Source organism: Limanda limanda, chromosome 17, assembly GCF_963576545.1.
Source record: "Limanda limanda chromosome 17, fLimLim1.1, whole genome shotgun sequence".
In the NCBI taxonomy this organism is placed as follows: Eukaryota; Metazoa; Chordata; class Actinopteri; order Pleuronectiformes; family Pleuronectidae; genus Limanda; species Limanda limanda.
The window spans coordinates 2,097,220-2,113,456 of NC_083652.1; the positions used below are offsets into that span (position 1 = coordinate 2,097,220).

General features: G+C 39.3%; 1 protein-coding gene across 1 annotated transcript; it reads right to left on the reverse strand.

Annotated features, from left to right (window-relative positions):
- Window positions 1-479: 479 nt before the first annotated feature.
- On the reverse strand, window positions 480-15,958 carry rgs9a (regulator of G protein signaling 9a). The gene is made up of 17 exons (XM_061090508.1): window positions 15,890-15,958; window positions 12,886-12,982; window positions 10,950-11,000; window positions 10,726-10,832; window positions 9,666-9,717; window positions 9,069-9,127; window positions 8,184-8,260; window positions 7,426-7,507; window positions 7,246-7,308; window positions 5,246-5,275; window positions 5,006-5,067; window positions 4,300-4,413; window positions 3,646-3,761; window positions 3,006-3,093; window positions 2,424-2,562; window positions 1,697-1,779; window positions 480-633 (listed from the first exon to the last, which is right to left on the reverse strand). Exons 1-17 carry the CDS (start codon window positions 15,956-15,958, stop codon window positions 480-482), a joined length of 1,443 nt encoding a protein of 480 aa, XP_060946491.1.
- Between the last annotated feature and the right edge of the window lie 279 nt (window positions 15,959-16,237).

Here is a 16,237-nt window from a genome sequence, read left to right on the forward strand (position 1 = left end):
TTACTTGTATGGAGCACTATGCATGGAAAACATAACTATAACAAAAAGAAAAAGCAGGTTCATTGGCTCTAGTCAATCTTCAGACATTTAACAATAGATTTGGCTTCAGCATCTAATGTATTGATAATAATAATAAAGGTTTTATTTTGTATGTACTGTATATTTAAATATTTATTATGATATATTTGATAAGATACAAATTGTGTCATTAGTGTGACTTAACATACTGTCATCTTATAGCATGCTGAGAGAACAGGGCAGGTTTTGTGCTGACCTGTACTGAACATCACTGCTCATATTTACAACCTAACTCTGCAGTTGCTTTTCATTCAAATGTATGAATTTATTCAAACTTTCTGTGAAAACTCAATTTTTCACATTTTATGACTTTCTAAAACAAAGCATCACCTGGCTCGTACCTATGTGTTACTGTGTGTCACATCACATGTCATATGTGTCATATGTATCAGCGCATGGCTCTACTTCCTGTCTATTTTGCTCATCATGGCCTTGACATCGATAGGAGCGGAGGCAGCGGCCGCCTTAGCATTCTCCTCCTCCTCCTGCTTCCAGAGGATGATGGGATGGATGCCGAGGCTCCGGTTCTGAGCGTTTTGCTCCAGCTGGGCCGGACTACGGAGGAAAAACAAACTCAAGATGAAACTGAACTCACATTGTCTCACAAATTTCAAAAAGGATGAATAGATGATCTACATAACAGGGCTGCGTAATAAAACAATATAAATGATTATTGCTAAATCATTTTCATCAATAGCAATATAACAAAAGTCCCGGATATATCAGAACAGATATCAATGACTACAAGGATTATGTCAGATATGTAAAGGAAGTGCTGGGGTGGATGTGGCTTGAAAAGTGGCTTGCAATGGAAGCAGGAACAGTTGGCAGAAAAAGTAGCTTAAATAGAGCGTGCAATAAGAGCTTTGCCAGCTGAATGCATAGAAGAGGATCAGCTGATGTGGGCTGGCATAAGCTGTTTTCAGACCTCCGGAGGAAGTCCAGAGATTTGGGTACACACTTTCTTCTGAGTTGTCTTTTGTAACGCATCAGGAGGTCCTCAGCTCAGACGCTTTCACAACACCACAGAAATCCCCAGAGCATTCAGGTGAAGGGTGGAGCAGCAGGCAGAGGCAGGATGTGATGTATTAATACCGCTGCAGAGATCATGTGTTTCTATTCCAAGCCCAGCGACATTGGCTTGGCAATTATCAACAATAACTGTCTCGACATTTTCATTTGCGTCTTCTATGTTTGGACACCACTTTTTCCTCCTGAGATGTGCTGAGCTTGCTCGCCGGTAATCCTGCAGGGGATCCTCTGTGTGTTTACACATATTGGTTCCTCCGGATGTTCTGTGGACTTTTTACTGAGGGACAGGCTGGAGAAAGTCCAAAGAAAGTCCAGGGATTCTTACCGTGACATATGCGTTCACACACAGAGTTCCTCCAGAGTATGACTGTGGGACAGCACCATAAGTCAGGAGCAGAAGGGCAGACGGTGACTATGTTCCCTGTTTCCATACTGACTGTTTCACGAAGGCAAACAAACGAATGATGGAAATTATTGCTAGTAAATATTATTAGGATGCTAAGAGGACCATAATGAACACGTGTGGTCAACATGTGTTTGTGTGCAAAAGGAAAAACACAAAACATTTAAATGAGACGCAACTAACCTGAAGTTATGAGCCTCAGGGTTCAGTGCCTTCTTCTGCATGTCTTTGTACACGGGTGACTTGAGGTAACGGAAGAAAGTATCCTGTACCAACGAAAACACATGAGACTGCTGGTGATAATAATAATTATACTATTAGTTCTACTACTAATAATAATAATTTGACTTAAGTAGTACCTATTAAAACACAGTTGAAAAGTGTTTAACAAGACAAAATGGCATGAGGGCAAACAAAAGAAAAATAATTACATTGAATTAAAAGCAGTTTGAAGAGAACACAACTTTCAAGTAGGAATATGAAAGTATTACGGATGAGAGAAGATAAAATAAAGCCAAACCGTCTTGATATGATTAAAATAGTCAGTGAGATAAGGGCAAGGACATTTTTTTAAATTTTTTTATACTGAAGTTTTAAAAATACCCAAAGCCCTGAGAAAGAACATTAATTAAAAATGTCTTTAAGGGGTATTTAAAAGAGAATAAGGAGCTCTCCAAACAGATCTCATCAGGGAGGTTGTTCCTGTGGAACCTAATTGAAAGACCTGGTTACTGTTGGTACCAAGCAGCCACTGCTGCGGCTCAATAAGACTATCATCTGCTCTGACCCTTCATCCCATCATACAACAGCTCATTTTAGATCTTTTAAATAATGAATAATCACTTTTTGCTAATCAAACACCCTTACAGATGAATTATAGTGCTTATTAGCTAAATGGCCATAGGCACACCTTTTTCATGAGTAGGAAGACGTGTGTCTGCGCGGCTTCCAGCACGTAGCGGTGAGGAACGTCCAGGCCTTTCACTGTCAGACCCATTGTCCTGCCATCAATGTTGATCCAACGGGGAGCACCAGGGGCCAGGAAGGTTCTGAACACACAGACACTCCACATCAACTCTACTGTAAGTCCTGCATTAGGGTTTTGATCACACTTTACAATTTGAATTTCCCCTGGGTCTAGTTTAAGCAGATATTACACATATACGGTGAAGCCTGACGTATTGTGAGTGAAAAAAATCCACAAACAAAACAGGACCCTGTTGTGCATTCCATATGGGAATAAAAAAACATGACATAAAATAACATATAGCAAAGTGTAAAAGAGACAATAAGCGGCATGTTAGTATTATATAATATATGTGGATATATTTCAAATGGACGTTCTTCTTGACATCAACAAAAAGTTGATGTATTTGCTTACATTTGTACGCATAGTGTACACACACACACACACACACACACACACACACACACACACACACACACACACACACACACACACACACACACACACACACACACACACACTTACTTAAAGATGGTCTCAGCTTTTGATGGCATGGAGGATGCAGTGCCCCACTTCAATACTTCAGCTGCTTCCCAAAAAGCCAAGTTCTCCCCTGGGACACACACACACACACTAGCATGTTAGCAGGCTGATGTTCGTGTTTCCACAACTTCAGAGCCACAAGCCAGGCAGTAGACAGTCTCATTAGAAAGCAGTAGACAGTCTCTTTAGAAAGGCAGATGACATGTCACACAGGAAACTCTGGTTTTAATGTTGAAATGCACTCACTGAGCACTTTATTAGGAATACTACACAGCCTCAGTTATTCTTTACATTGATTCTACAAGATTTTGGAAACTTTCCTTTAACATTCTGCTCCATGTTGACATGATTCATCACAACACCTATGCAGATATGTCAGCTTCACATTAATTCTGCCAATCTCCTGCTCTACCACATCACTACTGGCTACTGGCATCGCTACTTGATTTACATCTGCTGACTGGGGAGGTCACTTAAGTTCATTGAACTCACTGTCATGTTCACTTATTTTGAGAAGTAAACTCACACCATCTCCAAACCACTGAGGAATTCTCAGTACGGTTCAACACCATAGATATATAATCCAAATTGAAATGTTTTTAAATAAAGTTAGGTAGCATACCGCTGAACTCCTTCTTGAGGAAAACCTTGAAGTCGTCTCGGCCTCGCAGGTCCGTCAGGAGCTCGAACAAGCTGAATGACCAGCGCTCCACTCTCATCTTAGTGGGTGGATCAACTCTGAACAGACACAGAGTCAGTAACTCAGGGAAAACTCAAACTTCTCATTCATGACTGGATATCCATGTTATACCTTTACATAAATATAGTACTAACAGTTTGTATTACAGTCATATGATACAATTATTGTGCAGAGCCAACGTTATGGATCTGCGTTTGGGTCATAGAAATATAACCTGTAGGGATCACTGGACTGCCTTCAGGCAAGTACTAACTACACAGGTCGCCAACTGATCACAGGGCTGACCAACCAACATCCATCCAACCAACCAACCAAACTACTTACCTACCTACCTACCTACCTACCCACAAACCAACCAACCAATTTAACAACCAATTTACCAACAAACCTACTGACCTACCCACCCTCCAACCAATGTTAAAACAAAACCTCATATTGTATTCACATTGAGGGCTGAAGAGGGTGATGACCTTCGGGTAACACAATGAATATGATAACTTCTTTATCTGAAACTGACACCTTTATGTTCATTGACGATGAAGGCAGACAGAAAGTAATGAACGTGGCGGTCCTCACCTCCTTGTGTTGAGACTCCAGTACGAGTCATTGTCTGTTTGCCAGGGATTGCTGGGTAGACATGGAGCCAGAAATGGGTCGTGGGTTTTGTAAGTTGTGATGTACTTGACAAGTCTGTGGAGATGCAAATATCATGAGACCAATGGAATCCACAGAGCCTCAGGGTTACCAACTGGGCTAGTAGATGTTTTGACGGGTCACTACTCAGTCATAATCAGAAATATTCAGTTCTCATCATAATTAGACATTTTATTTTGTTAAAATCATTTGGTTATATTTAGGAGGCAAAAAATCAAATACATGAAATAGTTTGTATAAGAACAATATTCTGAAGGAGGATTCTGGTCTTTTCGAACTTGGGTCCGATGTTTATCTCTGATAACAGGGCTGTGCTGGAGACCTTCTTTATGAACCAAAAACAAGTTTGATTTTTAGTTGTGAAAACAGTAACTTTAAGTGGACATTTTGAGGACTGTCATATTGTTGCCCCATTATAATACATGGTAGCCACTGCCAGCATGTTATGGCTGCTGGCGGAGGAAATCTATGGGACAGATTCAAAAAGTTACTGGAAGCTCTATTAATTTATCAACATAGGGCCCAGGTTGAAATATTCTCCTTAAAGTTATTATGACAGGAAAACATTTTTTATAAATTTTATCTCGGGTAACAAGGCTTTTACATGTAAAGTAAAAGGCAAACTTACGCTCCGATGGAAACACTAGATTTGACCTTTGACCTCATGATGGCTTGTTGATAGAAGATGTTCTAGAATAAAAGAACATAAAATGTAATTCACAGTTGTAGATTTCCAACTGTAATTTTGTCAAAGGTTTTTAAAACTCAGTTTGCAGCTTCAAGCCACCAACAGTGAACTGAGAGGACATCTCATCCATTACTCAAATAAAATAAGATGAATGATTACTAATTACAGATAATTACTTACCATGCGTCTGTACTGGTCAAAGCTGATTTTCTGCACACAACAAGAACAAAAAAGTTTGTTTTAATGGAAACAGGTTATTAGGTGCAGTTGACTCTCATCACTGTTTGAAGAATATATAGTTTGATAGCATGCAGAGGAATATTGTGAAGCTTAGTGTTTTCTACAGATAGCTAACAGAAGGGTGGCAAATTATAAAACAGACTCTCAGGTCAAAGGTGACTTAAGCTTGCAACTTTTTGTATTATTAGAGCGAAATGCATTTCTGAAAGATTTGGCTGCCTGTAGCGATTTGTTCTTTTAAGCTGATAATACTTGTATAGATTTATTTTATGAAGGAAAGGAAAGTGTGGTAAAAAATTTAAAATTGCAATAATTTTCCCATGTTCCCAACTGCAGGAATTTGAAATGAATAACAATCACATCATCACCATTTCCTGGAGAGATTGACTAAGGACAACACAAGATATAAGTCTGGGTAAAACACTTATTTTATTAGATCTGTCTCTCTTCATCAGTGTATGGAAATCTGTGGGAAAGGAGAAAAAGACAGGAGAAGGAAAAATGCAGTGAATAACCAGTTTCTCGTGATCGTCATCTTGTAATGAGTTAAGAAAAGTGACATTTATCCTGATGATGAAAGCCAAATTAAACCCATTCTTATAAAATTCAAAACAACAAACCAAGATTGTCCTGGAGCTGCAGTATAGTGCTGGATATTTACAATTTTGATTTTGGTGCATTCAATTAAGCATAGCATCACATATTGTCTGACGGACAAATCTCAAAGATATTCTCTTTACAGGCAACTAACAAAGGAAACAAAGATAATGAATCATGCCACTCAACTGCTTGAAATAGAATGTAATAAACATAATATCTACTAGAAAACTGTGCATACTCAATAAGTACATGATATATAATAAAGTACTAGAATACACAGTAAACTACTAAATATAATAACAATGAATACGCCTATAAACAACAGACTAAATACAAGAGATGACAAACTTGTTTGCATTTAAAGACAATGTAATGAGGTAGTTAAGAATATGACGCACTTAACTAAAATATGAGCATAACATGTGCAAATTCACAGTTATTGCAAGAGTAAGCAGAGAGTTTTGGTGTAGACAGAAACTATACGGCTCAGGGTTGGGCGAGTTCACCTTTTGACCAAGGTGAGGAGTTGTACAGTGTTAATACTCTGGGCAGGAAACATTCCCTGTATCTGACCTTGCGGCAATCAGAGCTGAACCAGTCTGTCGGAGAAAGTTCTCCGCTGTCTGTCCACTAGGTGGTGGAGAGGGTGCTTGTGAATGTCCATGATGGATAACAGTTTGTTCAGTGCCCTCCTCTTCACCCCCACTTCAAAAGACGCCGGTTTGCAGCCAATGATGGATGATGTTCTATGTATCACCGTGTTTACAGTAGAGTAAAAGTAAAGAGTGCTGTGACTTTGTCCTCTGCAAAGAAATAACCATAAAACCCTTTTCTTGAGGCGAGATTCAACTTAAGCTCCTTACTACTAATGAGAAACAGCAAGCATTAGCAGATACCAGAGCAGCTTGAAATAGTCACGTTCTTGCAGCGTTTCCCGTTTCACTTTGAACAATAACCTAGTTATCATTAGCTGAAATAGGGGGACCTGTGAATTAAATGGATTCAATGAAAACCTCTTTTTGCTCAACATATATTGTCATCTACCATTAGTATAACAGCAAAGTAGCTCTACCAGGTTTTTATCTGAACAGGAAAGGATGGGAAAGGGGGATGGGATAGAAGAGGAAGAGAGCAAAGGAGTGATAGAGAGAGTGAGCCACAGGGAGAGTCAGGAGGGTTCCAGTCTCTAAGTGGATATGTCCATAGAGATCAGCTGGGCACTACTACTCTGCTTCCTAAGCTCCAGTAAGTTTCTTACAAGACCAGCTGACCTCAGCCACTGTGTGTGTTTGTGTGTGTGTGTGTGTGTGTGTATGCGCACGTATGTACTGACCTGTTACCTCATCTGTGTTGGGATCAAAAAGATGCTCTGGACCGCAGTCAATAGCACTGTGAGTACGACGCTGTACAAACACAGGAGGATCATGACAAATGTACAGTAAGTACAGTAATCACATTATAATGAGATCTATATATATAAACACACACACACACACACACACACACACACACACACTGACCGGAGGCCTGTTCAATATCCAGTAAGCCCTCTCCTGGCAGTCAAACACCACACGATCTGGCTTCTTCCTCTCCTTACCAGCCCTGAAACACACACACACACAAACAATGATATTTCAGGTAGGGGTCGGTTTTCAAAACTGTCTAACTTAAATAAATTATATATTTATGACCACATACTGTATATACCTACATTACTGTACACATGAAAGTTTAATGTACTCTTTTAAGTCTGGCTATTGAACCATCAGTAGTAAAAGTTGGTACATCAAACATCTTGTCAGATTCATAATCTTGTTTATTACAACTTTGCTTTGCCAGTCGAGACAATTCGACTTTGTTCATTTGGCTGCTTGAAGCCAAGACATTTGCCAGAAGTAAGCTTGTGTCGCAGAAAAGTCAGCTTCTAGTTGTTGTCAGGTTGTGCACGTTTGTGTGTTTCGGGGGGTGGCTTTGACAAGAGGGCCGATGGAACAGGGTAGAATGTATAGGTTGCATATTGTAGCCTGCTCTCACTGCTTTTGTTTAGATAAGGTTGAATAGAAATGACCTGCTTGGAACTCCACTTGTAAGACCATGTGTCAGTTCTGGGGGGAAGATGGACTCTTGAACACTCAGTCACAATGTCCAGGTAGGAACCTCTGATGTCATCCCCTCACAATATTTCACCACATTTCCTATTTACCTTCACTGCAAACTTCCAAACACTAACTACATTTTGAGAACCTACTGAGGTTAAGACTCTGATTTTTTCACATACTTGTATTGTTCAGTGGCCTGCATCACAATGAAGTCCCATTTGTGGTTCAGCCATTTATGGAGGTGGTTGTAATGTGCCTGTTTAAAACACAAACACAAAAAAACGTGAAGCTATGGTGGGGAACAGTTGAATTTGTGTCAGGGCCCTGTGGCAGTGTTGACAGTAACTAGCTGCATTATCATTGGACACACAATGAGAACATTGAGAATGAAAGAATGATAAGGACATTTGAAAAAACTGAGATTCGGATGTGAAAATACTGACTGATTTTATATGAATAACATAGGGATACAGGATTGAAACTGGGAATATGTTTTTTTCATTTCATGGGGCCTTTGATTGTGAAGTGGCTTATCTGTCAGCACTCAGTCGCACTCAGTCTATGAAAACAGTTGTACAGTACATTGTGTGGTTATCTAGGTGCTTTGTCATAGAAAAGCCCCTGAATATAGGAAATACAATTTTGGATACAGACATTTTGAGTTTCAATGGCTAAAGATGCTAAAATATCTTTATTCAGCCATGTCTTAAATTCCTTTCTACAGTATATTATCCCACCATCTCTACGAATTGACTTTCACAAATTACTATGTCACTAACCATCAGAATGGGGATAAAAATAGCGACTCAAAAGGGTTTGTGCCAGTAAAAACACTGATATCCTGAATAGTCTAAACCACATACAAAGACAAATACAGATACATTTTGGGCTGAGTGCTTGTTGCCCCATTACATCTTATGTCTACATCCTGACGCAGTGTGTGTGACTAAAGGCAAATCTGGTCTCCAGCCCTCTCAGTGTCAGATAAAATGAAAGCAGTGGACTTTTGTTTTAGACATACATGCACACATAGACACAAACGTATTCTGTGCTTGAACATGTACCTGTTCATAGGGCTCGAGCATGCCTTTCTTGCGGATGTTCCTCTTTGCCAGGTAAATGGCTGCAGAAAAAGGGTTTGTTTCACATATATTACAATGTCATTACATATAGTTGTTTGTCATTAAACATGGCCTGAAAAAAAAATACCCTATTTGTTTGTTGAATCAATGAAAGAAGGAATCAATGAATCAATGAATCTGTCTATCTATCTATCTATCTATCTATCTATCTATCTATCTATCTATCTATCTATCTATCTATCTATCTATCTATCTATCTATCTATCTATCTATCTATCTATCTATCTATCTATCTATCTATCTATCTATCTATCTATCTATCTATCTATCTATCTATCTATCTATCTATCTATCTATCTATCTATCTATCTATCTATCTATCTATCTATCTATCTATCTATCTATCTATCTATCTATCTATCTATCTATCTATCTATCTATCTATCTATCTATCTATCTATCTATCTATCTATCTATCTATCTATCTATCTATCTATCTATCTATCTATCTATCTATCTATCTATGTATCTATACATTTTTTTTATCATCATCCCTGTGATTCAACAGTGGTGACCCACCATAGTCAGAATCTTCTGCAACCCATTTCTGTGTAGGCCAGAAGTATGGTGTCTGTATAGGTTGAGATTGACAACAGTGTTATTGATTTTCCATCAGTGTATACACATAAACAATAAACAACATAATCGACATAAACAACAGATATCAGAACCGATAACCAACAATGTCTCTAAAAATAATAATATGTCTCTTAGGGCTGGTTCACACCAGCCTAGTTCCGGTGTGAACACCGGACCAGAGTGCAAACAAAACGGCCGCACTCTGGTCCGCTTTGAAGAAGTGGTGTTTGACCACTATCGCTGAACTCTGGAGCAGGTCATTTCTTCACACCAATAACAGGAAGTAGTAAAGCTGTCATTTCATTGGTTTGAAAAAGTTTTCTCATCCTGTTTTGATGACTATCGCTATCACACCGATTGCGAACGAAATGTGGACTAGCACGGGACAAACTCAGGACGAAGTGAGATGCCTCCTGGATATTTGGGCTGCAGAGAACCTATCACACCACCAGAGAAGGTGCATACGAACACAGAGGTATTTAAAATATTTTGAGAGTGCATTTTAGCTCTGCAGATGTTAAGGACAAATTCGTGTGGTATGATGCCCACAACAGGATTCTTAACTTAAGACCCCCTGTGAAACCCCTAGGAACATGCACCAAATCATTGTCTTCTGCCGTTGATATCCACAGCTACAAAGGCTGATGTCAAATGATGACTAATTATTGAGTACCCGCTATCTAATCAGATGTTCGTATGCACTATTCTCTAATGTCTGATTATAGGCACTCCAGATCAAAACATAAACAGAACCTGGCGGTGCTCCATGATGTACCATATATAGACAGAAATTGGGGTGGGAATGTTTTATTTTTACCCGCCCGATTAAATGACCAATAATAGAGTGACATTTCCACCACATGGCTTTTGCTTACACTTTTTGGGCCACATTCAGTGGGTTTATCCTTAATGAAGTTAAACCCTGTCCAAACTATGTTTCTCTGTTATAATAAAGTGTGACAACATAGGCAGCAAAGAAGAAGTGAGTGCCCAGTTTTACCTGGAAGCGGTAGAGGCTAGTATCATTGCACATGACCAGCTTCTTGTGGTTCTGCAGGGGATAGATGTAGCCATAGGCCACTAACATGGTGCAAAAGACATGAGCCTCTGGAACAACAAAGACAAGAGGCAGGAGGGTGAATAGGAGGAAGTCTTACGGCAATTACTGACATGTTCGGAGATGTCATGTTGTAGTCTTTGATTTTTGCAGTACACAGACTCTACCTTCAGTTGGAGTCTTCATCTTGTTGGCAATCCATGCGATGATGTCCTTACCTGTGGAAGCACAGTTAAGAACTGAAATGCTGCACACACTGTATACACACAGTTAAACAAATAGACTACAATGCTAGATCTGATGATGATAGACCAATAATCACTGATTATTGGCCTGAGGTTTTTAAGGTACTAGGCATACTTATCAACAATTTGAACATGGTCTTAGTTATGGCCAATCAATGACTAGCACTGAGGTCTAATAACTCCCCTGGAGGTCTCTCCATTGTTGCCCATGTGATTGAAGTCCCCCGGTAGACTCCCTAGACAGAATCTTTCCTAGGATTCCATTCATGGACTCCAAGAAAGCTGGGTTTTCTGAAGTGCTCCTCGGCACACAGGCACATACAACAGATCGTTACTTTTGCTTCTCCTGGAAAAACCCCTGGAAAATCTGAGAGCCCAGCCCCTTTCCACGAGTTTGGTTTCATAACCTATGCTTTGCATAGAGTAAATGGACGGCATTTAAATAATGCTTCTCTAATGACCACTCAAAGGGTCACACTCACACACACATTCATTTTTATACCACTTTTCTATCACACATAATTCATATACTGACAGAACAGTCATGCACTTCCTGAGCCACAGTGATCCTGGAGGTATCTAGTTGGTACCCCTAACCTCAAACTCTAGTTCCCACTCCCTTTCCACCAGAGAGGTAACATTACACCTCTGAAGATCCGCACTTCAGAGGTGCGCAAGATGTACAGCACTTTATTCCAATTCTGCAAGTGGTGGGCCCACAGGGTGGCGGCTCCATATTGTTGTCTCAAGCTGAGCCCAAATAGGCTTTATGGGTCAAGGCTTGGCCAAAAAATGTTTGGCACTGGGCACCCATCACAGATCTAAGTCCAAGAGGGTTTACCTTTTGCAGGCAAGGAGCTCCAGCGCCATTATTACATCTGGGTTTTGATTCGTGGCTCTTAGCTTCTCCCATAAACCCCTCATCTCTGTTATGGTGGTAAATCTCTCAAAACTTGTTGTGAAAAGTTGTTCTGTTATCTTATCTTATCTTAAAGTTGATTTTTGGAGTGATAGAGGTCAGGCAACCGCAGCAAGAGCCTTAATAGCACAAATGATTAACTAGTAATTAATTTTGGATGAATCACAAAAAATAATTTTGTGCTCTAACTGTTCACTCTGTAATCTGTTACTAGCAGGTGGTGCTTCTACATTACTCAGACTATCTCAGATCACATGTTGGGTTTGACCCACATACATCTGTTCTGACCTTTCCCTTGCTGTTCTTACCCCAGATTAAAAAGCCACCTTGGCTCCTAAAGCACTGTCCAGATCTCATCCAATTGTGGTTTACTTTATTTAGCCTGTGTTAGCAGCTTAGACAGTTAAGGCAGCCTGTTCGAGACTTCTCACAGTCTGTGCTTTAATGGTTCACTGACAGTGTGTTGTCACTGATGTCAAGAGGAATTATACTGATTTTATGTTAGATCAGTAGATGCACTGTCCTCTTTTGTCTTTATATATGAGTTGACAATAATATTAGTACAAAACCTAGAATTAACGCTCTGTGTCTTACAGCATTTAATCACCTGACACAAGTAAACTTTGCAGCAAAAAAAGCTTAAGAAAAGATTACGATGTTATATAAATATAAGTATTCTGATTCTTTTATAAACAACCATTACTTCCTAGATATATGCATAAAAACAGTAATCAACTCTTTGCAGAGACAGAGCAAATGTATACTTCATTTTTTCATTGTGGTTTTGCCAAGATAATAAATGTACGTCCAACCTTCACTATTTGTGGAAGATCATTTTCAGTGGGTCAAATTGATAAATATAAATATAAAAATATAGATATTTGCATCTTTAAAGATATCTGGCATAATTTTGTAGAAGCAGCATTTTTTCAGTCTTACCAGCGATGACATGTGGGATGGTAGTGACATTGAGTTTCTGCTCCGAGCCTTTCACTCCATTTTTCAGGTCCTGCATCTCCACCAATATGGCCTCCAGCTGGAAACAGGATTCATTTCCATTAGCCACAAAGGAATATTCAAGAATATCTTCACAAATATTAATATCAGATATCCATGTTTCAATGTTAGCAAAACTAAATGGATCATTCCAGCTGCTTAAATCAAATACACTGCTCCCAGTTGAGGGTTAGAGCATCACCAAACAAGGAGGGGATATGTTTCACCCCTGTCTGTTTTTTGTTGGTTGGTTTGTATGTTTGTTTGTAAGCAAGATCAAACAAAAACAACCAAACGGATTTCCACAAAACTTGGAGGAAGGATCATCAAGGTAATATGTATATATATGAATATATATGTGTATATGAATATATGTATTCTTATACACATTCAGTCCATTAGATGATAACATTCAAACACAAGTAAATAAAATACCACAATGTCATTACAATTTCCATTCAGAATCCAATGGATCCATGTGACATGATAATAGCTTGAATTTATACAGCGCCTTTCAAGAGACTCAGGGAAGCTTTACATATGTCCGTGGCGACAAAAGAGAAGAGAAAGAAACGCTATAGTGAACAGGTGGTGTCCAGATATGTAGTGTTGTGGATTGCGGGTGGGGGCTGCTCTGTCTCCAAAGGTTTCCAACCTGTTAGAGGGCCCTTGAGCAGAAATCCGCTGTGTGTGTATTGACTATTGTCTACACCTGTACGCTTAAAGTCCTCATCAAAAGCAATAAATGTAGTAGCTCCATAGGTAGCCCAGAGAGAGCCTACAGAAACTAGCCAGTATATGGCTAGTTTCTTTATGGCCCCATTATGGCCCCATTTTTTCTGTGTGTCAGTTACATTCTGTATTTTAAATGGTTTGTATTTTATATAGTGCTTTTCTGGTCTTGGTGACCACTCACAAATACTGTTTTTGCCATTCATGCATTCACACACACACATTCATATGATCAGGACTTTTTTCTATGAGAACAGCACAAAGACCGAACCACTGGAATCAAACCACCTCTGGTTAGAGTGTGACCCGATGCCTGGGCCACAGTCGTCCCGGTCATTGGATAATTTGGTTCGGAATAAGCACCCTTTAATGACAGGCCCTCTATTTTTTTTGAGGGAACAGCTTTAAGTTAATTTTGATTTAAGTACCTACTGATGTGGTCGCACATATTTCCAAACACATTGACAGTTACAGAAACATTGCACCACAACATTGTCACACAGTAAACTTTGGCCATGTATGGTCCCTTGGAGTCTGTAGCCCCTTTCTCTGTTTTGCCTGGTTGGTATCCAGCCCTGGGACCCACAGGTTGTGCCATCATTATATTTAGAAACTGTATCTCTTCAATTTTGTTTCTAGATACAAAGCTTTTGCAGTAGCAAAATACTGTACAAGACGTTTGACGTATTCGTCATGTTACATGGGGGAGACAAGACATTTAAACCTATAATTTAATTCAATGTAACAACACTTTGCTATATTGGCTCAGAACATTGACAGAATGCTGAATACTTGAATACGAATGACTGCATCTCATCAGGAAAGGAAAAACGCTGTATGTGGTGCAGTCACATCTCTGATGTACTTATACTTAACTTGAGTATTTCCATGCTGTTGTGCTACTTCAAACTTCTACTTCTTAACATCTCAGAGAGAACTATGAGTGCCTTTGCCACTTTTACCTCAGTAAAACATGTAAATAATTGTCATACTATATCAGTGATTTTGATAAGATCCTTTTCTTCCTCACAGGAAAGCACTTTTCACTCAGGGTGGCTTCAGAGTGTAGACAAGAAACTAGATACAGTTTTAGTATTATTTTTGGGGGAATTTAATTGATAGAAAAAGTTAAACCGGACAGGTAATGTAAGAAAGTGACGAGCAGTAAGTGGTCCGGCCAGCAGGGGGTGCTACTCAGGGCATTTTCTCCCATGCGATATCCTCCCCACCCACTCAGCCATGGGGTTGCCCCTGACTATATCCAATTAAAAACCTTCTTATAGTTTTTTATTGTGGTAGCCTGGAAGAGATTTGATTCCTGACATTTCCAGGAGCCTTAAATAGGATACAGAGGCCCAAGGAGTGATTACATAGGTGGTGACAATTATTCTCCAGAGAGCCTCCTGCTGTGCTCAGCTGTCCTGCAGATGTCTTTGTCACTTTATAACTTTTAATCCACTTTATCTTAATTAAACTTTTGCACTGTCCGTGCCGTTTGCCTATTTTGGGGGGCATAAATAAATAAATAAGTGGCCGAGTCCCATTACCCTGAGGGCCCATCTCACATACAGCCTATAGACATACAGAATTAATATCTACTGCACAGTACCCATGTAGGCATATACATTAAAAAATATGAAGAGAATTCTCATATTGACAGCAGCACATGACAACACGTTTCAGTATGGAGGCTAAACATATACACACTATGATCTTTGTGAGTTGTAGAGGATGTAGTTGTCAATCCTTTCATTTACTTATCGTATCTAACCTATTTTTGTCTTCATTGGGATCAAATAGACATGTTTTTTTTGTAATGTGTGTACTGTACTGTCTTTTGGTCCTATTACCAGGTGAGGTCAGGTTCTCCTGCTAAACTGTTCAGCATATTTCAGCAACAGAGCAGCAAAGCTAATTGGCTTTATGCTGGAGTTAAAGATGATCTTTAACAATCCTCTGCTCCTCAAATCATGTGTAAATCTCATACAAATGTACATAAGGATACCTGTAACCTGTCAATTTTGTAGAACAAACTTAACTGCCAGAAAGGTTAATTTGATTTTAACATCAATATGCTGCAGACATCTAAAGTATTAATAATACATACATATCAATTTTAAATAAAGATAGTGAATAGGAAGAAAAAAAACAATTTATAGAGTTGGAGCAGTATAAATTCTGACCAATTATAATAATAATGATACTACCCACAAACCTTTTTGAGGCAGTGCATACGGGGAGGGAAATGTTGCACCCGGTCAGGACGGGCTGTTCGGATTGTCATATTTGCAGACTAATAAAATCCAAGTCAAATGTTCAAAAATAATAAATATATCCAAGTTTGAAATATTCCAGTTCTAATAAAGAAAGGTGCTCACAGAAAAGTGTGTGCATGCATGCACTCTGTGCATACACTGTGAGAGGATTGTAAGACAGGATGTGAGGGATGGATTTATCCCCCAATTAGCTGCAGGGAACTTGTGCTCTTATCCCCCAGTAATTATAGAGAAAAGCCGGTCTGGGTGGTTCTTAAATTAACTTGTGAAACGTGAGTCGGTGTCAG